Source organism: Sus scrofa, chromosome 4 (genome assembly GCF_000003025.6).
Source record: "Sus scrofa isolate TJ Tabasco breed Duroc chromosome 4, Sscrofa11.1, whole genome shotgun sequence".
Taxonomy (NCBI): domain Eukaryota; kingdom Metazoa; phylum Chordata; class Mammalia; order Artiodactyla; family Suidae; genus Sus; species Sus scrofa.
The window spans coordinates 56,137,558-56,160,504 of record NC_010446.5 but is presented as its reverse complement, the minus strand read 5'-3'; the positions used below and the strand labels follow the sequence as shown (position 1 = coordinate 56,160,504).

The 22,947-nt window shown below is 36.2% G+C and overlaps 1 protein-coding gene across 2 annotated transcripts in view; it reads left to right on the top strand.

Annotated features, from left to right (window-relative positions):
* The window catches only part of ZBTB10 (zinc finger and BTB domain containing 10), a 36,256-nt gene extending 13,833 nt beyond the window's left edge, over positions 1-22,423 (top strand). Inside the window, exons 3-6 of one of the 2 annotated variants that reach the window (XM_005663005.3) lie at positions 10,769-10,867; positions 16,706-16,777; positions 17,074-17,246; positions 17,520-22,423. In XM_005663005.3, coding sequence (XP_005663062.1) covers positions 10,769-10,867; positions 16,706-16,777; positions 17,074-17,246; positions 17,520-17,825 — 650 coding nt within the window. In that variant the 3' untranslated portion in view covers positions 17,826-22,423. Of the gene's footprint in view, positions 1-10,768; positions 10,868-16,705; positions 16,883-17,073; positions 17,247-17,519 lie in introns of both variants that reach the window. The other variant, XM_001928277.5, reaches the window with a different exon arrangement.

Genomic DNA, 22,947 nt, shown 5'->3' with positions numbered 1-22,947 from the left:
AACCACAGTGCATGTTTCAAAAATAATACTACTGGTGATTATCTTAGCAAGCATCCCTAGCTGAGGTTGACCTAGTGGACTAAGGCTATCATAAATTAATTTTTGGTAGCCTAATATGCTTTTAATTTATTTCATCTTACAAAAGATAATTCTGGCATTAGATATCACTTTGAGATCTGATGAACCTTGCTTAATTTGATGGTTTCAGTGATGTGCTATATTCCAGCTGTTAAAAACTTTTCACAACTTTTTAAGTGCCTCGGAATTCACCTTCATTCAGTGGCGGAAAAAGAGCTAGGACACAATATAACATAGAGCAAGAAGCTGGCACATTTTTACTCAAAAGGGCCAAGCAGTAAATGTTTTTGGGTTACTGATCATAGAGTTACTCTATCACAGTGTAGCATGAAAGCAGTCATAGACAAATACATACTGTGTGTATGTATTTTGGAACAGTGTGTTTGTTCCAGTAAAGCTTTATTGCTAACCCTTGGTATAAAGCAGTGAATCTTATCATGGCTGCATGTTGGCATTACTTGGGACCTTTACAGACCATCATGATACTTGTATCTCTCCACTAGGGATTCTGATTTAATTCTCATCAGGGATGTGGCCTGGTTGTTGAAATTTTTGTAAAGGCTCTACAGGTGATTGTGCTGTGAGGCAAGGTTTTTTAGATCCACTGATAATAGAGCCCAAATTAAATCGAGGATTTTAAGATGAGTTCTGCCACTTATCCACTATGTTAACCATAATCAAATTAAGCTAAACTCTTGCTCTTAGTTTCTTCTTTAGAATGCTACTTATTTTATAGGATTATTATGGAAAATGACAAACATAAGCCATAACTGTCATGGTACCCCTTAAAGACTATTGAGATTATTTAAAATTAGTTTTCCAGTGCGTTGTAATTTACCACATTCTAGATGGGTGGTCCTGTAGCCTCAGCTTGTTGACCTTCATTTTTGTTTTTGTTTTTGTTCGGAGGAGGGGGCATGCCTATGGCATGCAGAACTTTCTGGGCCAGGGATTGAACCTGTGCCACAGCAGTGACAACACCAGATCCTTAACACGCTGAGCCACTAGGAAAATCCTGACCTTCATTTTAATACTTAGAATACTTTTTAAGCAGCCTGTTGCAGTGTAGAATGAATATGAATGTTAGAAAGTTACTTTGTATTGAGCTAAAATTTACTTCTCTTTAATTTCCTAATTCTGCCATTTGAGTAGTATAATCTGAGCCTCACCTCTAATCTAATCTTTCTAATAACCTACTTAATAACCTTCAGATATGAACATTTAAAAAATTCCTGTGAGTCTCCTTCTAGGGTAAGCACTGTACCTCCGATATTGTGAATTCCAAAACCTTTTACACCTTAGCAGTCACAGTTTGTTTCAGCCTTAGCAGTCACAGTGTTTCAGCCTGAAATTTTGGTGCACAGAATTGACTAGCACTCTAGGCACAGTTTGACCAACTGAGAACACAGTGGGTCTGTATTTACCAAAGTTAAGGCCTTTCCCAAGGTCATTCAGTTTAGTAAAAATAGAGGCAAAAAAACTAGTAAAAATTTGTTAGGACTGTCTGACATTCAAAACTTGACAGTTAATAAACTTGTAGACCCAGTCTTAAAAAATGAGGTCCATTTAAAACTTCTAACATGAACCCTACATTATTGGTTAAACTTTTGTTTATTGAAAAAGTAGTGACATTTTTCAATGAAATAAATGCTTTTAAATGATTTTAAAATTCTGTACCTAAACATCAGAAAAGTCATGGTGAATTATTCATTCTAAGCAGTGTTTGACATATTTGAATTTGTGGATCTCTTGTAGGAGCTGTAATAACTTCCTTAGGATTTTAAGCCTACTGTTAGTAAACCACAGCTCAAAAAACTGTCTTCTTGTCATTTAATGTTAAAGGTGTTGTTTGGATACCTAATGAAAAGTAAGATGTTGAGACAAGGAGGTATAATGGGTTGTATTCAGTTTTTTTTGTTTGTTTTTCTAGGGCCACACCTAAGGCAAATGGAGGTTCCCAAGCTAGGGGTCTAATTGGATCTCAGCTGCCGGCCATAGCCTCACCAGATCCGATCCACCTCTACCACCTACACCACAGCTCATGGCAACGCCAGATCCTTAACCCAGTGAGCAGGCCAGGAATCAAACCCTAAACTTCATTGTTCTTAGTCAGATTACTTTCTGCTGTGCCACAATGGGAACTCCAGTTTTTTGGTTTTTTTTTTTTATTTTTATTTTATTTTATTATTATTATTTATTTATTTATTTATTTATTTTTGTCTTTTTGCCTTTTCTGGGGCTGCTCCCATGGCATATGGAAGTTCCGAGGCTAGGGGTCTAATTGGAGCTGTAGCCACCGGCCTACGCCAGAGCCACAGCAACTTGGGATCCGAGCTGCGTCTGCAACCTACACCACAGCTCACGACAATACCGGATCCTTAACCTACTGAGCAAGGTCAGGGATCGAACCCGCAACCTCATGGTTCCTAGTCGGTTTCGTTAACCACTGAGCCACATGGGAACTCCATGTTTTTGGGGGCTTTTTTAATCTTAAAAGAAGCTAATATCTGTTATTTGACTCACTACTGGGATTTCCTTCAAATCATTTTTGATATGTGAAGATATCAACAATCCTGGGTAATAAAATAGGAAAAAGTTTCATTAATGAGTTGCCTTCATAATGTAAAAATTTCTAAACCTTGTCTTGCTGATTCATAACTAGAAAATAGATTTTTAGCCAGATAAATGTGTAAATCTAAGGTTAAAAATTAAATTGCAGGGGCAAAAATAAGTACTGCTTAATTTCTTAATTTTTCATATATATTGTTGCTTTTAATTAGAACAAGTCAGGTTTTTTTTTGTTGTTTTTTTTTTTTTTTTAATGATTTTTTTGGGCCGCACCCATGGCATATGGAGGTTCCCAGGCTAGGGGTCCAATTGGAGCTGTAGCTTCCGGCCTTCACCACAGCCATAGCAACACCAGATCCAAGCCTCATCTTAGACCTACAACACAGTTTACGCCAACCCCACAGCCTTAACCCCCTGAGCGAGGCCAGGGAAGGAATCTTCGTCCTCATGGATACTAGTCGGGTTCTAGTTAGGTTCTTTACCACTAAGCCACTACAGAATGTACTATATATATATAATTGATCTTTTAATAAAAGCTGGTGAAATTCCATATATATTGAATTTTTCATAATGCCGTGCAAATACTCAAATGCAGGGTGGTTTTACTTGATCAAAGGATATAATTCAGAGTTCTTCTCAACAGTCTAAAAGTTCCCTTACACTTTTGATGGATAACAGCTTCATGGTTATTAATCCGGTAGCGTTGAAGTCAGGTTTAAGCTTTAGAATTTGTATAATTGTCTTGAGTATTTAGAAAACAACTTTGAGAAAAGAATACTCAAACTAGGCATCTTTTAAAATATCTTAATGAGTCATATTTGACATAGAATAATGAACTACCTCTAATTACAGTAAACTCTAGAGTTATCCACAAACCAGCACTTAAGCCTTTCTATGTTTTGGGTGATACTTGATATGTGGTATCACTTTCAGATGTTGGGGAATCTTGAAATACTTTCTAAATGATCGAGTTTTTGAAGTTCCCGTCGTGGCTCAGTGGTTAATGAATCTGACTAGGAACCATGAGGTTGCGGGTTCGATCCCTGGCCTTGCTCAGTGGGTTAAGATCTGGCGTTGCTGTGAGCTGTGATGTAGGTTGCAGACGTGGCTCGGATCCCAAGTTGCTATGGCTCTGGTGTAGGCCGGGAGCTACAGCTCCAATTAGACCCCTAGCTTGGGAACCTACATGTGCCGCAGCAGCAGCTCTAGGAAAGACAAAAAAAATAAACAAATGATCAAGTTTTTTAAATTACTGAACATTTTTACAACTTTGAAAATTGGCCATTTCGTTTGAGGCTTTCTAATATTTTTGCCATGACATACATATAAAGTTACTATACGAACTAAGTGTTTTAAAAATCATGGAACCTGGGCTTTAGTACAGATCTGTCACTTAACTCACCCTGAGTTTATCCCACATAATGTCTCTGATTAGAATGAAGGAGGGAAAGAATTTCATAATTATGAAATCTTGAAAGCTATTAAAATTAACCGAAGCTGCTAAATCATTTTGGCAGTAAAACCTGATATCCAGTTGTCAGCAATGCCAGCCATTTATATTTTTTTTTTACTTATTTGCTGAAATGTGAATATCCATATTTTGTTGCAGAAATACCATTTTGATTACAGGATGCTACCCTAGACCCCACTAGGGGTTATTATAGTTACTACTTTTCTAAAATCTGAAAAATTATGCATTCTGCATCTTAGCCCAAGCATTTCATATGACAGATTTATGGATCTGGATTAGTTCTTTTAAGGGATTCTAGATGTACTGCTTTCAGATATCCTTTTGGTTAAGTGTGTTATGAAGGATGAGCTGCAAGTGATGTGATAGCAAGTCTTTTTTCTTGAGAAACTGTTACAATTGAGTATTAAATGGCCTGATGCTCATTACAAAAAATAAATATTCACTAATAGCTAGTGAACTGTAAAATAAACTTATGTAAGACTCTTTGGAGTGCCCATCTTGGCTCAGTGGTTTAACAGACCTGACTAGTATCCTTGAGGATGTGGCCATGCTCATTGGGTGGGGGATCCAGCATTGCTGTGAGCTGTGGTATAGGTCTCAGATGCGGCTTGGATCCCATGTTGCTGTTGCTGTGGCTGTGGTGAAGGCCAGCAGCTACCGCTTCAATTTGACCCCTAGCCTGGGAACTTCCATATGCTGCTGGTGCAGCCCTAAAAAGGCAAAAAAAAAAAAACAACAACAACAACAAAAAAAAAACTCTTCAGTACTTAATCTTAAAAGGATGATAATAGGTAACTACAGTAGTGGGAATATTCTGCCATCTTTTTTTTTCCCTTCTCTATTTTCCTCTGCACTGTATTCCCTTCCCTGTCTCCCATGTATGATCCAAGAGATGGCTGCCCTGATGATTATTCCGTACAAGTTAGAAGCCCTTAAGGAAATAGAATTTGTGTGGCCAGACCAAAGGTGAGTTGAAAAGCCTGTGTGGATCCTTTGTAAAAGCTTTTTTGTGGAGTTCCCACTGTGGCACAGTGGGTTAAGAATCCCACTGCAGTGTCTCAGGTAGCTTGCAGAGGTATGAGTTTGATCCCTGGCCTAGGAAATTCCATATGCCATGGGTGTGGCCATTTAAAACAAAACATTTGGCACCCTCAGCAAGTAGAAGTCACAGAAAAGCTATCTAAACCCTGTAAGTAAGTTCAATCCCTCAGTTTTGTAAGATTGATTGAATTTATTATTTTTGATGAGCCTTAATATTCTGGGGTGACCAGAAATGTGTTCTAATCAGATAATACTTTTCTGAGACCTCAAAATAGCCTTTTTGACATCATAAAAGGACATTTGGTAATAACATTTTTACTTAAATCCCCAAGAAACTAAGCAGCATGTCAGATGATAATGCTGAAAACTCATTGGCTATGGGGTAGAAACATAGCCAGCACAACATGATAGTTGTTAAAATCACAAGTATGGCAGGAGGTACAGTAGGATGTTCCTAACTCGGAAGGGTTGAGTTATTCTAAGTGGTAAAATCATAGAAAGGGAGAGTATAGTAAGGGGAGATGAAGTTAGGTCAGTAGGTTAGGACCAGATTGTGATTCTCTTTGTTTGACATGGTAATAAATTGTGGATTTTATTTTACAGACTCTGAGGCAGTGAGAGGTTTTAAATTAGAGATTTGATCTGTGTGTCTTTGACGGAAAAATATTTGGAGGGTGTTGTTCATGGATTGGAGTGGGAAGTGTCCTGAGGAGACTTGTTAAATTAAGCCGAGTCTTAGAAGAAGATAACAGCCTCTATTGGATAGGGCAAAGAGACAGTAGAGCGTAGTCTAAGATGATGCTGTCACTTGGGTCATAGAGTTTGGGGGTAAAGGGAGACTACTATTCATTGAGTGTCTAGGTAGCTATAGAACTGTCAAGTGGCTTTATATAATACATTTACAACTGAGTTTTCTCTTCCTGATAGCAGTGAATGAAGAGAAAAAATTGTAGCTGTTTATGAAAAAAAAAAAACTATCTTCAGAGAAGAGAAATTTGATGCTAGTGTATCTATTTACATGAAAGTGAAAGTTGAATAGATCTTACTGAGTTTTTGTAGAATGGGTTTTTATTTCTTTTTTAGATTTATTTTTAATTTTTATTTATTTATTTATTTTGTGGTCTTTTTAGAGCTCTACCATGGTATATAGAAGTTCCCAGGCTAGGGATAGAATCTGAGGTACAGCTGCCTGCCTACATAACAGCCACAGCAATGCAGGATCCCTTAGTTGAGTCTGTGACCTATACCACAGTTCATGGTAGTGCCTGATCTTCAATCCATTGTGAGAGGCCAGGGATCAAACCCGAATCCTCGTAGATCCTAGTTGGGTTAATGTCCATTGAGCTATAACAGGAACTCTGTGTTTTTTTTGTTTTTTTTTTAATTTCTATAACCTTGACTTCTGATTCCTCTCACATATTTCATTCTTTTCAAGAATATTTGTGTTTTAAGAAAATCTGGATTAGTCTGTACCTGCCTCATGTTTAGAATTTGGAGAACCAAAAGCAAGTGGTCAGGGTGACTGCCTTCCCCACATAGCTTTGTGTAGTCCTTGTGGGCAGGTGCTGTACTATGTACCGGATGATTGGGAGCAGTGCTAGCTAGCCCACTGTGGTCCAAGAGAAACCTCACTTAACAACATCATGATTTATGTTGCACTTTATTTTTTTCTTTCTTTTCTTTTTTTTTTTTTTTTGCTTTTTTTAGGGCTGCACTCTCAGTTTATGGAGGTTCCCAGGCTAGGGGTCCAGTCACAGCTACAGCTGCTGGCCTACACCACAGGAACACAGGATCTGAGCCACGTCTGCAACCTACATTACAGCTCACGGCAACACTGGATCCTTAACCCACTGGGTGAGGCCAGGGATCTAACCCACAACCTCATGATTCCTAGTCAGATTCATTTCCCCTGCAGCATGAAGGGAACTTTAAATTGTATGCATTATTTTGATTTATTAATGTTACTTTTCATGGCAGTTTTTTGTGAAGTGGGTAAATACTAATCTTCATGAAGAAAATAAAGTTATGATTGTTATAAATTTGGGAGACAGATTTTTATTATTTTTAATCTCATGCTCTTTCTATTGTTTGATAATCAGGTTTTTGAAAACCCGTGAGTAAGATGTCATTTTGTTTTAAGACTACAAACATGGTTAGGCAGTTCCATTGTGGCTCAGTGGTAACAAACCTGACTAGTATCCATGAGGACACAGGTTCGATCCTTGGTCTCACTCAGTGGTTGGGGGATCAGGGGTTGCCGAGAGCTGTGATGAAGGTTGCAGGCTTGCATCCTGAGTTGCTGAGGCTGTGGTGTAGGTAGGCAGATACAGCTCCTGTTCTACCCCTAGCCTGGGAACCTCCGTATGCCATGGTGTGGCTCTTAAAAAAAAAGGCATACAAACATGGTTAGAGAATTAACCAAAAAAAAAAATAATGTGGAAGTTACTTTGAAGATAGCCAAAAATGTGTTACTGTAAAGAACAGTGACACCTAGTAAACTAAGTACACTTAAGATTTTGGAGATGTTTTTATTAAATAGGTTAATATTGTGAATGCTGGTTTGGCAGAGTGTTGGTAGATGTATCAAGTATCACTAAGAAAGTAAGTTTAAGATGGGTATACTTTGTTTCTGCACTCTCATTTCCAGCACTGCAAATTGTACTTTATTTATTTTGATTGCCTACCTTTTGCCAGGTTTGCTTCTCATATTGTCACAGGCAATGTGATATGGTTAGTAAACAGTGCAGCACTCTGCACTAGCATACATAATACCTGCTATTATCTTATGAAACTAATGTTTTAATAGTTTTTCAAGAAAGGTATTTTGTCTGCAAAGAGATCTCAGTCTTTTTTGATAAGTTTAAATGAGAAGGATTTCCATAGGAAGGTCATGAATGTCACAAAAGCAAAGTATATTAGAGTTTATTTTTTATTTTTTATTTTTTTTGCCATTTGTTGGGCTGCTCCCTCGGCATATGGAGGTTCCCAGGCTAGGGGTCCAATCTGAGCTGTAGCCACCGGGCCTACGCCAGAGCCACAGCAACTCGAAATCCAAGCCGCATCTGCGACCTACACCACAGCTAACGGCAATGACAATGAGCAAGGCTAGGGATCGAACCGGAAACCTCATGGTTTCTAGTCAGGATTCATTAACCACTGAGCCACGATGGGAACTCCTAGAGTTTATTTTTCAATACCTCTTTGAGAAAGAGATGATGACCAAGAGTTCCTAGTGAAACAGTTCATTTTTGTATCAAGTGAATGGTTGGTTGCCTGGCTTCTGTCCTATTCATATCAGTGCAACTGATTAAAAACAAGTTGCTAGGCAATTTGGCTGGCTTTGAATAAGGTATAGCAATGATACGATGTATTGATTCCTGAATTGTGTGCTTTTATGAAAGTTTATTGTCAACTTGAAAGAGCTCACCTATTTTCAGATTTATTTTTGGTGTCAAGAACCAAGTGATTGATACTTTTCAGAAGAGATTTAATATTTGTAATATGGGTATGATTATGTTACTGTACACAGAATACACTTGGCATCTATTAAGCTTTTTAGGTTGAAGTGATCTGTACTTGGTGTCTATGTAGGATTAAAGATCGCAAATTCTAAAACTTTAGAGGAGGGTAGGAGATAGGAAATGTCTATTTTAAGAACTAGCTGAGGAAAGCCTTCAACAAATCACTATAGAATGTTACATAAATAGAAACAACCAGTATTTACAAACCTCATTGGCAGAATTTTAAGAAGTGCCCTCCGAGCAGACTGTACATTTTAGAATAATGACTTTGGAAAAAATACTGGGAAAAGTAAAATTGTTTGGATAATTATATAAATTTTTTTGATTATTGAAATACATTTAACTTTTCGTAGGAAAGCAAAGCCACTAAATCTCAGTTATTTTCAGTTTATGAATGCTTTATTTAGTATACACCCGAAAACTGAGAAATTATGCTCAAGTTAAATTAGTAACACAAGTTGCAAAGGGCAGACTAATCAAGCCAGCATTTAATGACCATTGTTGAAAAGTCTTTTATTTATCATGCATTATGATAAACACTGGAAAAATAAAATATAAACAATAACCCTGCTCTCAAGGAACAGGAAAGGAGTCTGTGTCTATTTACTGTTCTTGCTTTCCACAAGAACTACTGTGCATTCTCCTGATTTCCAGCCTATTTACTCTAGGCAGTAGCCTTACATTTTACTATTCTACATTAGAGAAAATAAAAGCTAATAGACCTTTAGAATGTTTTAAAGTGCCTGTCTTCAAACTTCTGTATATACTGCTTGTGCTATGCGTTTGGATCCCAGACTCCCTAGGAATCTTACAAAATTGGTAATTTCTTCTCTTTGCAGTATTTCTTCAGTATATTCTCCCTTTCTTTGTGATTTCTTCCTTTTAGCATTTAAACATGTTTATTAATTTCACCTTTAACCCCCCCAACCTCTTATCCTCTCTTTATAGCCAAAAGATTGTCAGTATTATATCTCTAATTCATTTTCCATTCACAACACAGGCCACTGTCAGCTCTTTCTCTTTGCCAGCTGATCCACCAATATCATTCTCACTGAGATCACCAGGTGACCTCCAAGGTGCTCAGTATGTATTCTTGAATTCTTGGCAGTATAGGATGGTCTTGATGGGAGGTAGAGGAGAGATTGTCCATTGAAAGCAGCATTTGAAAAATGTCTTCAGAGACTTGCATTTGAGAGAGTAGATAGTACCAGTGGGATTCACAAGTAGGAATCTGAATATTAGGGTAGGACCTGGTATTCTAAATTGAGGAGTTTGAAGATTATCCTAGAAACTGGTGAACTATTGAAGATTTTAAGTAAAGTAGCAGTATTAGTTTTACGTTTGGAATAATCTTTCTGGCAATGTTGTGGAAAGTGAAGTATAAACACTATGTTTTGGAAGCAAGGAACCAAAAAACTGTTTTGGTAATTCACTAACTAATCCAGGAGAATAATAAGTGCCTGCGTTAGGCAGCAATTGAGGAAAAGAAGAGATGGAACAGATTCAAGGGAAATTAACAGATTGCATCCAAAAACACTCATTAATATGCCCTTCTATGCTCCTTTCCCATATTTCAAGATTAACTCTTAAGAATTACCTCTTCTCTGAAATCTTCATCTAATCTAATATTAATTGGTCTTTTCCACTTCTGAACCAATGCAAAAACAATGACGTTCTCTTCATCTAGTACTTTGTACTAGCAGTAGCAGCTGTCTTTTGGGTTGTCAGGCATCATAATTATAACAACTGGCCTGCATTACCTAATTAAATTTCTTTATCAAATCTATGATATAGGTTGATGCATATGAGGAATCTGAGGTATGTACTCATACAGATGAGCTCTGCTTTAAAGCTCATATCTATCCAGTACAGTGTACTTATTGTTGAGTTAAATACACTTATTCTTGTGGTTGAAAAATATGTCATATGCTTTTGTGCCTTGTAGCATTAAGCACATAATGGACATTCAATACTTGGAGATACCCTCTATTTAGTCTGCGTAAGAAACAATTCCAAGAAGAAGATGATGTTTTGGATGATGGCTATGGTGTGGCTGTAAATAACAGATTATTCATTATCTCCTTTTCAGATCTGGATGGTGCTCTACTCTCAGGGCCAGATTGTGATAGGAATGTGAATACAAATTTATTGGCTGAAGCCGGCTCTGGTCAAGATGGAGGTGATGCTGGTAGGTACAAAAGAATTTTGTTTAACAGGAGTACTTTTAAGAGGATTTGAAGATTGGAAGTGGTTTGTGTATGTATGTATTAAGGACCTATTGTAGTTTCTTTTCCTGAAAGTGTCAGGTATATGCACTTTCAGTCTGTGGCAACTATGTTGATTACAGAATTTAGAAGTCTGGTAAATAAAAATGGGTAGGTATTTGTTTGTTGGAGGGGGTCATTAAGAGTTGATAAAACTCTTAATTATTAGAAGTAATTAAGTTAATAGAGCTTTCGGCTTCCTGCTAGTATATAGGTGGAATGATAATGGTAATTATCAGAATGGTTAACTGATATATTTTAATTAGCATTGATGTAAAATAATAGTATGGTTGTTGATGGCTATAGAAAATGTTAGTTCTAGATACTAATATTTATAACTACTATTTTAAAGGGAACATGAAGACAAAGAATCCATGAATATTCCAAGGAATAATATGTATGTTATAAGTAAATTAAAAAGGGAGAAAGCTTTCTTTACAGAAGAATGCCAAGCTAATAATAGAAGAAGGATAGAATTGGAAAAATATCTGTTTTCAACCTCCACAGGAAATAATTCAAGATCATCATTTAGATAGTAAGCCCCTGCTTACCCCATGATTGGGCAAAAGGTTGTTGTAAGAGCATATTCACATGGTCTTAGTATCATACCTTAGGTTACCTTCAATCACAAAGGGGAAAGGATAACTTTACAATAAAGAGATCTGATAAACATTACCATAATGAAATTATTCAACTTAGTACTGGTAATAAAAGAACTGAAGTAATGTCTCCTAATATGATGCACTAGCTGGCACACATCAACTGTGTAGTATACTTTGCAAAATATATCACTTAACTCTAATTATGAGGGGGAAAAAATAGATCTCTAAATCCACCAAGTCCACATTCTAAAATGTTAATGCCAGAAAAGACAAGCATAAGAACTACTACGTTGAAGGAGACCAATGAGACCAACTAAATGCATTTGGCATTATGTCAATGTTGATTACATCATTGATCCAAAAAAAAAAAAATGAAGCCTTTTGGAAATAGTTAAAAATGTAAATATGTAGTATGGGTTATGTGATAGTGTAACAGTTTAAAAATTGTTGAATATGATAAAAAGCACTGTGGTTTTTTTATGTAAGAGTTCTAAAAGATGCTCTATTCAGTGATGAAGCAATAAAGCATGTAAGTTGTTTTCAAATACTGCATAAAAGTGTATGTGTATACATAGAGACAAAGCACATGTAACAAAGCTAACAATTACTGAATATACATAAAGGGATACGGATATTCACTGAATCAACTTCTGTAGCTTTGGAAATCTTTAAAAAATTGATGGAGACCAAGACAACTATGGGTACTCCTTATATAAACCTGCCAGAGGCTTTTGAATACAGTTTGCACTGACCAAAATTAAGCCGTAATTCTTAAGAAATTGCCTGGAGGTGGTTTCTCTTAAACTGTGGATAGGTTGAATTTTCAAGACCTGTTTCTTGTACAGAAAATCACTAATAGTGCCAAAGGTACTTCATTGCACTTTCTTTCTTGGTTTAGAAATCTAGTTCAAGAATGTAATAAGTTGGGCAGGTGAATTCATAAAATTTCAAATTTGTGCACATAAACATTTTCAGTAGAGAATGGTCCGTATAGTAAATCTTACTCTCAAAAAAAGCAAACCCTTGAAGTTCCCTTGTGACACAGTAGGTTAAATATCCGGCTTTGTCACTGCAGCAGCACACGGGTTCAGTCCCTGGCCTGAGTACTACATGCTGGCGGGGGGGGATGCAGGGGGAATCCTTGATTTAGAGTCATTTCTGTCTAGAAGACATTCTGATACATTAATTGGTTTCTTTGCAACTGAAACTGCTTTCTGTTATGATCTTGATTTCAAAAACATTGCTTTCTGGGAGTTCCTGTTGTGGCGAAGTAGAAACAATCTGACTAGGAACCATGAGGTTTGCAGGTTCGATCCCTGGCCTTGCTCAGTGGATTAAGGATCCAGCAAGCCTCGAGCTGTGGTGTAGGTCGCACATGTGGCTGGGATCCTGCATTGCTGTTGCTGTGGTGTAGGGCAGCAGCTATAGCTCCGAGTCAACCCCTACCTAGCCTAGGAACCTCCGTATGCCACAAATGCTACCCTAAAAAGCAAAAACAAACAAAAAAAACCCATTGCTTTCTTCCTCATTTGCCATTATGGAATAATGTACCCAGAAGGACATTATTGAATAGTAAGCACAATTATGAAGTAGATCTTAATGATCCTTGAATTGGAAAGGCAGTACCTTTTTTTTTCTTCAATTTTTTTCAAACGATTATTTTATCAAATTGTTTGAACATTAAATTTATCCTTGCTGGCAGTCCAAAATACTTACCTGAAATTAACTATTTGTGTGTTTATTTTTTATCTTTTTTTTTTTTTTTGTATTTTAGCCTTGTGTGTGTTTATTTTCATTGGCAGAATTTTCTGGTGACACTCAGACTGCCATAAGAGAGAAACTTTTCTTTTGTGCTACCGTTTTTGAGCATTTAAATTTTGGTTTGTTTGGGTTGTAGATTTCTTTTGTTGAAGTCTGTGTTCTTTATTTGTAACAATTGCATTTTAATTTTCTATATCCTCTAACTCCTGAGTTTTCTATTTTTTCCTTCCACTCAAAGGTTTTGCCTTTGTTCAAGTTGCTTTTAGTACTTCCTAAAAGGAATTTCTACTGGTTATAAGAATTTAGAGAGATGAAAGAAGTTAGGATTGAGGCTTTCTTTCTTTCTTTTTTTACTTTTTAGGGTCACACCTGCAGCATATGGAAGTTCCTGGGCTAGGGGTCAAACTTGCCAGTCAGATCCTAGCTGCATCACAGCAGTTCTGGATCCTTAAAACACTGAAGAGGCCAGGGATCAAACCCACATCCTCATGTATACTGGTTGGGTTTGTTACCACTGAGCCACAATGGGAACTCTGGGGATGAGCCTTTTTAATTTGAATTAACATTTTGTATTCCAGATGGTTCTCTTGTCTGAACCATGGACGCTTTTTATCATCACTGCAGAGAAACATCTCTAGTATTATAAAATCTATATTTCTGAATATTGGTTTATCAATTCATCAATTGTTTTATTTAGGGCTGTTTTCTTTTTATGTAGTAAACTATTTAGTTGTATATCAGCATATTTAACATGATTTTTGAGGTTAGTTTTCCAAGGATTTTGAGCAAATGAAGAATATGTACATGTTAGCATTTGCTGGATACAGCTATTCATCAAATAATTGTGTATGAATTAGTGGACATTAGAAATACTGATGTGAGTAGACAGGCATAGTCCTTGCTCTTAGAGCTGACTTTGTTTTGCACTGATTTGTAGGGTTTTTTGTTTTGTTTTGTTTTTTGTCATTTTAGGTCCCCGTTAAGGCATATGGAGGTTCCCAGGCTAGGGGGTAAGTCAGAGCTGTAGCTGTGGACTTACACCACAGCCGTAGCAATGCAGGCTCCAAGCCTAGTCTGTGACTTACACCACAGCTCAACAGCAACGTTGGCTCCCTAACCCACAAGGCCAGGGGATCCAACCTGAGTCCTCATAGATGCTAATGAGATTCGTTTCTGCTGAGCCATCATGGGAACTCCTGTTTTGTACTGATTTAGACAAACGCTATAAGCCATGAAGCTCAAACTTTATTTAGAAGTGTGAAACTGAAAATTGATAGATTAATCTTCACAGGCTACTACCCCCAACCTTATCTCCATTTCACACTCACCTAAAGTGGATTCTCACTTTGTAGGATTCTGAGACTTTTACCCCAAACAGTATTACCTTACAGTTAAATTGTATACTTAGGGATTCACAGGGCTTTCCTAACATTAAAAAAAAGTGGGTGAAGGCAAGTTCCCATTGCCGTGTAACGACTGGTCAATGCAAACCTGACCAGTATCCATGAAGATGTGGGTTTGATCCCTGGCCTTGCTCAGTGGGTTAAGGATGCAGCGTTGCCATGAGCTATGATGTAGGCGACAGATGCAGCTCGGATCCCATGTTGCTGTGGTGTAGGCCAGCAGATACAGCTCCGATTCAACCCATAGCCTGGGAAACTCCACATGCCACAGGTGCGGCCCTTAAAAAAAAAAAAAAAAAAAAAAAAAAGTGGGTGAAGGTATTCCAAGTTTTAAACAATTTACAATAACGGTAATGAAGTACAATTTTTAAGTACCTTAGAGGTCTTTTTGTATTGTTGGGTATTGATACTTTTTCCTTAAGAGGGAAATCTTAAGTTCTTTGTTTAAAGATGGCAATGTATCTGGCAATAGATTCAGGAAATTGAATTCTTAGGAAACCCTTTTGGCAAGCATTCTCTTATAGAAGCATGTGTATGGGAAGAAAATTACTAAATTGCTGTACGAGCTATGCATATATCCTAGAAAGGAGTGTTCCAGGCATAGAAAAGAGTCAAGTGCAAAGGCCTTGAAGTGGGAGCCATTTGTTGGGAACAGCACAGAGGCCAGTGTGATTGAAATAGAGTGACCAGGGAGTTCGGTTGTGGCTCAACTGGTTATGAATCCAACAAGTATCCATGAGGATGCATGTTCAGTTCTTGGGCCTTGCTCAGTGGGTTAAGGATCTGGCATTGCTGTGAGCTGTGGTGTAGGTCACAGACATAGCTCAGATCCCAAGTTGCTCTGGCTGTGGTGTAGGCCAGCAGCTGTAGCTCTGATTCAACCCCTACCCTGGGAGCTTCCAAATGCCCCAGGTGAGGCCCTAAAAACCAAACAGGAAAAAAAAAAAAAAAAGAGAGAAAAAATATAGTGACCAAGGGGATAGTTGGGAAGCAAGAGCTAGACCAGGTAAGGCGTTATAGTATATTGGATGTCTTGAGCTTTTACTATGAGTTAGTCCTTGCAGGCTTTTGAGTGGAGTAGCACCTGGCTCTGATCTAAAGTTTTAAAGGAATACCTGATTGCTATGTTGAGAATAAACTCTAGGAAGGCAACACAGTGTGATCCTGGAGATAAGATGATGGCTATTAAAAATAATTGAGGTAACAGTTAATGTTTGGTTGGTTTAAGGTGGCTATAGTTAGGAGGGTTTAAGATATTTTCACATTGCCAAAGGATTCCTGGATCCAAGGTACTACATACATACTCAAGATGAAATTGAATGCAATGAAGATAATTCCTGTTTGCACTCTGAAGATCCCCAGGAGCAAATTTCCTAAGGGACACTGACCCTTTTGGATTTTCATTCATTTAAGGTTAAAGTTAGGTTTTGATGAATTCCCAAATTCATTGTTATCTTGTTCCACTGTGTCTGAAATAACAAACAAGGGTCTAACAATAAAAGAACTTTACGTTTGCAATTTCCCTATATTTATATTCTTCATCCTCAGCCCATCTTTCTATACTGGTTCATTTTAAAAGAAGATATTGTGATTGTTTCCAGGCAAAGAGGAGACCATCTCATTCCACAGCCAGGCTTCTGGGTGATAGTCTTAAATGATAGACTAGTTTATAAACAGCAACCGTTAAGGGTAGTTTCATGTGGCTTCCACATACCATTAAATAAATATTCAGATTTATTTCACTGCAGTTTTTTTTCCTGTGGTTGAATTATATTTTAAACTTTAGTTTGTTCGCCTGCCCACCAGCATATTAGAAATTAGGGTAATAATGATATGAGGCAGTCTTAGTTTTAGATTAAAATGTATTGTTTTTTAAAGCTATTTTATAGTTATTCTGTCATAATGCTCATATAAATTTTATGGGTTTTTTTATTCTAATAAGAGACATATTTATTACCATCATTACATCAAAACCACTTTTCAATTGGATTTTTAGGTCCTTCACATGATTTCAAATATGGCCTGATGCCTGGCCCCTCAAGTGATTTCAAGTATGGATTGCTACCAGGTACTTCAAATGATTTCAAGTATGGATTGATACCAGGTGCTTCTAACGATTTCAAGTATGGATTATTGCCTGAATCTTGGCCAAAACAAGAAACTTGGGAAAATGGCAAGTATTAAGTCGCACCGCTACAGAATTCTTAATATTTTTTACCATTTAAAAGCTGCTACATTCTGGGTTTTAAAAAACTCGTCATGATAATCCTTGTTCTCAGGGATAGATAAACCTTTTTCTGTTTAATATATAATAAGTATATTTCTGTTTAATATGTAATAAGTTTTTTTTTTCAATTCTCAAAGGTGAATCATCTCTAATCATGAACAAGTTAAAATGCCCTCATTGTAGCTATGTAGCCAAATACAGACGAACACTAAAAAGGCATTTGCTCATTCATACGGGAGTCAGATCATTTAGCTGTGATATTTGTGGAAAACTGTTTACTCGCAGAGAACATGTAAAAAGACATTCCCTGGTAAGTAACTTTAAATGTAACTGATCTTTGAGAGAGACTTTTTTATGTCTGTGAAGTTTAAGGTATTTTAACACTATTACCTGCAAATTTATGGAAGGTAGATTATTAATTGCTTTAAACAATGAATGTGATTTATAAACCAGCACTAACCTTGATATAGAAAAAAAAATGGTGTATTTACTTACCATAAGTGGGAGGTTTAATTTGAGTAGTTCAAATGCATTATATTGTCTGTACTATCCTTACATTGGATTTTCCCCCCCCTTGAATTAGGTGCATAAAAAGGATAAAAAATACAAATGTATGGTGTGTAAGAAGATCTTCATGTTAGCAGCCAGTGTTGGAATAAGACATGGATCTCGACGCTATGGTGTTTGTGTAGACTGTGCAGATAAATCACAACCAGGAGGGCAAGAAGGTGCAGATCAGGGACAGGATACAGATTTCCCTCGGGATGAAGAATATGAGGAGAATGAAGGAGGAGAAGCTGATGAAGAGCTGGTTGATGATGGAGAAGATCAGAATGATGCAACTCGATGGGATGAATCAGGAGATGTTTGTATGTCTCTAGATGACTAACTGACCTACTATACTCCTCAAGGATGCTGCATTTGGACATAATATGAATCAACAATTTGAATTGTTGAACTTGAAGGCTTGCAAAATATGGTACATGCTGGATGGTAGTTATGTTGCTGTGAAAACTGTAGGGTCAAAGCCTTATAGCAAAAAAAATTTTTTTTTTTTTATATTTGCACAGGACTGTACAGCAAACAACCTTGTGGTTGGAATACATGGAGTCCACACATCTTCAGTCAGTTATCAAAGTAAAAGTATTTTTTATTTATAGGATATACAGTAACTGTTTGGGTCCTATGAACATGTAGTACCTGTACTTAAAAGCTTACATTCATGTGCCACTTTGACATGAATGAAGAAAATCCATCTATTACAGTACAGTGACAGCTGACCTAATTACTCTGTCCATCAAACCACTCAGGCTAGTTTGTACTAGTAGAGTTTTGTTTCTATTTTTATTTTTATTAATTTTATTTTTTTTAATACAGATTTTCAGTGAGGGGCCTTTTCAACCCCATTGGTTCTACTTTTCTGTATTTTCCATTTTAATTTGCTTCATAACTTAAACCAAGTCTTTTCTAGTCTTAGGTATTATTTCTCAATTTTATGATGCTGATGGGCATGTTTATAAGAACTGGAGAGGTAATTTATTGGAATGAACTGACTTCCTCCGTTCCCCCTTTCCTTTTTGACATGAATTTTACTACTTTACAAATGAAGAATGATGTTGCAAAATACCGTGGCGAGGTTGACAAATACCACTAAAATGATTATGACTTAGAAGTAACTTTCTCCTGCTGCTCTAATCTGATAAATGGTTACTATATGACGTTTTCTGACAAGGCATTTGGTTTTGGGTATCTGTTACTTTGGCACTACTCTTGTTTTCTTTTTCTTTTTGCCAGTGTACTATACCTCAGTCCTATTTAAAAAGAAATCTAATCGAAAGAAAAGTCATAGAAACAATAAGTAAATTGATTTGTTTTATAATTTATCCTCCATGTCCAGTTTGGTTAGTTTGTTATGCAATATAAGTGAAATACCAGGTTTTCTCCTGTGCCCTTTTTTATCATTAAAATTAACACAAAAAGTGCATTCTCTTGTTTCATACTTACTGGGATATTCAGTGTTCTGAAACTATTATAGATAAAAATTAATTTATTTTTCAATTCCTTGAGGTCACTAAACGTTGATATCTTTCTAGTAAGCACCATGATTCAACAATATACAAATCTTACAAATAAAATACTGAGAGGCTTTACATTGTATTATTCTGTTAACTAAATTCTTCAGGGTACAAGGGATGATGCATTAAGTTGAAATTGCCAGATTTATTTAGCCTGATGACAGATGAATTAGCTGATTTGACTCACAGCAACATTTCACATAATTGATATTGACACGCACGACATTTATCAGGAACATATTATATATTATATAAGATTGAGGGATATCATATTTTCAGCTTTCTTTTAAATAGAAATTCAGTATATTTTCCTATTTTATATCAGGTAACTAAATTATGCTAGTCGTGTGGAAAAAATTGCAAAGTACACTTTGACAGACATAATCCTTTTGGTGCTCCATCTGATCAAAGTTGAAAAGTTGATACATTTTTTAAGAGACAGGCTTTCTCACTTCACTGTCTCTGATTTCAGTAGAATAATGGTTTAATGTTAGACATTGATGCATCTACTTGGATCAATCAAAGATAAAGTGCAGTTAAATGGTTAGATGCATCGTTTGTCATCTAAACTTGACCATGGTTTCTACAAAACTGAAAAACTGACATGAATAGTTTTGGTTTGATTTTTGTTTAAGACTGAAGATTACATATTATTCTCAATGTTCTAGACAAGAGTAAAATGTAATTCTGGTGGGGTCCAAAGTAGATGTTAGTTGGGCAAAGATACTATGAATGGAAAGTATTTTAAAACGTAAAATGTTCTGCTTTGTGAATATGTAAGTATAGTATAAAGATTTCTTTCATCCCACTTATCCCTCTCCTTTAAAATAAACCATAGTTTACAATTGGTAGATCTGTCTATATATAAATATATATTAAAGAGAAAAGATATATATCTGAAAATCACCTAAATCTGCTTTATTAGATTACAGTTCACTTATTGCATAGAAACTGGACTTGGCTTTACATTCTTAATGTACTTTACTTTTCCTTAAGATATGAACTTAACTCTTTAAACTGAATTTTCTTTTACTACTTAAATCATTTATGTATATCTGGTAAATTATGACCAAATTTTTGTTATAGATTGCGTACAGTAAATTGAAATACACACTTGGTACACTACGGGATTGTTGTGCTTTTGTTTTGGTTTTAGTTGGAAATAAGGTTTGATGTAGATGGCTTGTTACTGTTAATTTAAAATATTCTATAATTATTGTCCATTACTTTTTATGTTGTGTTGTGACAGATTTGGCTATATTTTTAGTCAACTGAAATATACTTTAAGAGTTTGTTTTTAGAAAGGTAATCCAAAGGAAAAATGTTTATACTCTTGAATATATTAGCCTCAGCCTATATGAAAATTTCTTCCTTAAAGTAAACATTTTACCAGAAACAGAATTGACAGATTTTTGTACTTGCTGACTGCCTAACTTATTTTGTTTCATGATCTCGAGGGGACTGCCTTTTTCCCTTCTAGATCTTTTTAAAAAATAGTTTAGTACTAAGGTATACTACTGGATGTTTCTATTTTTTTAAGTATATTCTTTTTCTGACTTACAGTACAATTTCAGGAAGTTGCTAGATACTAAGAACTTACGATTGGTCTCAGAGAGGTAACAGTGGAATACTCATAATTTTGTCTGTAGAGCCCTGGCAGAATTATGTGTTAGACACTTGCTGAATTTTTCTCTTGTAACTTATATTTTAAATGAAAAATATTTTAGAGCTTTTATTTAATGAAGGGGAAGAGTATAAACCGTTTATTACTTATTCATTTTGTAGTAACAGACCCTCTCATGCAAGTCAAGATCGTGTATTATTTCTTAGGCTTCTCAGAGAGTTATTTCCATATGGAACCCTGCCTTTTCATTGTTATTGGCCCTCCCTTTTCATATTCATAAATGTTTTGCTAAATTTTAGCACCCTAGCAATTAAAAGCTAAAAAGAAAAAACATTATAGGAAGAGAAAAACTGAACAGTAATGAGTAGCTTTGAAATTTAGGGTGGGGAAACATGAGCTGGCTTTTGTAGAGCCATCCTGATGGAGAAGAGTGGGTTTAATGATTTAATTGATGTAAAGCGCTTAGAACACTGATGCATAACAAGGGCATGATACATCTTTTAATAAAACATGGGAACCAAGAGGAAAAGATGGGAAAGGGGGCAGGGAAAGAGGGAGAAAATAAGGAATGAAAAGATTGGAGCTTAGAAACTTATATTAACATGCTATATTCTAAAAGGCCTGAAGATGACTGGAGTAGTATAATGTAAGGGAAAGTGTGATGACAGATGGGTCTTAAATCATAAAATTTATTTATGTTTTTAGGATGTCAACATAGGATTAAAATTATTTTTCGGAATATTCCAAAAGCTAGTTTGTTGTTTAGTGCCTGCACGTGCCATTGCGCTTTACATTATCTTGTTGAATTCCCTTACTATAAGTAGGTGCTATTTGTCCCCATTTTATAGAAGAGGAAGGGCTCCATGAAATTTGCCTAATTTAATTTGCCTAATGTAACACAGTTACTAAGTGATGGGGCTGTGTTTTGACCAGGTCTGATTTTGAAGCCCATGCTCTTTTTAGGGGGCTCTATTGCTCCATTAAATCACTTTTGTAAAATTTCAGCTCTTTAAAGGACATCTGTGTATGGAAACATCTTTTCCCTGAAAAACAGCTATGTTAGGAATTTGAGTGTCTAATCCTTCCTCCCCCGAATATCCTTACTACTCTTTTCTCCTAATATAGCAATTGTTGTATCACATGACTATAAACAAGATACCCAACCTCAGCGTAGCACATGCTATTAATTGGCTGTGGCATTTTCATTTTTCAAAGGATGGTTTTTAACTGAAGAATTAGATGTGAACCCCAGTTTCTGTGCCGTTCAGTCACCCAGATCCTTAAACTTAACTATGGTACATAATATACATGCTTAGAACTAACAGGTGTTTTTTTCTTAGTCACTTTAGAATTGAAAAAGTTTTTTTCCTGCTGTATCCCTACTTTGAAGTGAAGTTAAACCATTCTAGGTAGTTTAAAATATTGGGGATAAGCACACCGTAAAAGATGTTTTCTAGCCCTGTATTTTACGACATTGGATACTTAAAATTTGGAGTATGCTCGCTCTTGAGGACAAAATTTGGGGTTGAGAGGGATGGTTGAGGCCATTATGAAATGGGAGAATCAGCATTTTAAACACTGTAAACATAAACACTTTCTTCTGCCTGCTGTTTGTAAAAGCTCTTGGGGAAGATCTTTTACGAAGACCAATTTTTTAATGTAATTTACCTACCTAGTATAAGTGTCCTAAGACATGTATGTAAACTTCCAAGACTGTTTTGTCTGTGTATTTAGAAAATACACAAGAATCTTTATCAAACCTAAAAATATAAACTTGTGAGCACTGAACTGTTTCTGGCTTTGTGAATTTTGTTGACTCTGACATTTAATGCATACTTCTTTGCTTTTAATGTATACTAATTGAGGTAGGGAAGCACCTTTGTAAACACTGACTTGAGTACAATTCAGATACCTTTGTACTGGTTTATAAGTTTGAATTATAGAATATTAAAGGGATTTTTGGGTTGTACCTTTTTAATGTGGTACATATATAGGACCCCAAACTACCTCCTAGTAATACTTGCAGAGTTGCTTTAATTAATAGTAGTGATTTGTAATCTGCATATTACTTGCCTTTCATCTTTATTACTTTGGAATTTTCTCTCTGGTTTTTTTCTTTTTTTGTGGGGCGTGGGGGGTGGGGGTGGTGGCATGGTGCTCATCTTAGGCATGTAGAAGTTCCCAGGCAGAGGGGTTGAACCTGCACCACAGCAGCAACCCTGGCATCTGCAGTGACAATGACAACTTGTATCTTTAACCCACTGTGCCACAAGAGAACTTCAGTTTTGGAATTCTAAGTTGTAGAAAACAGT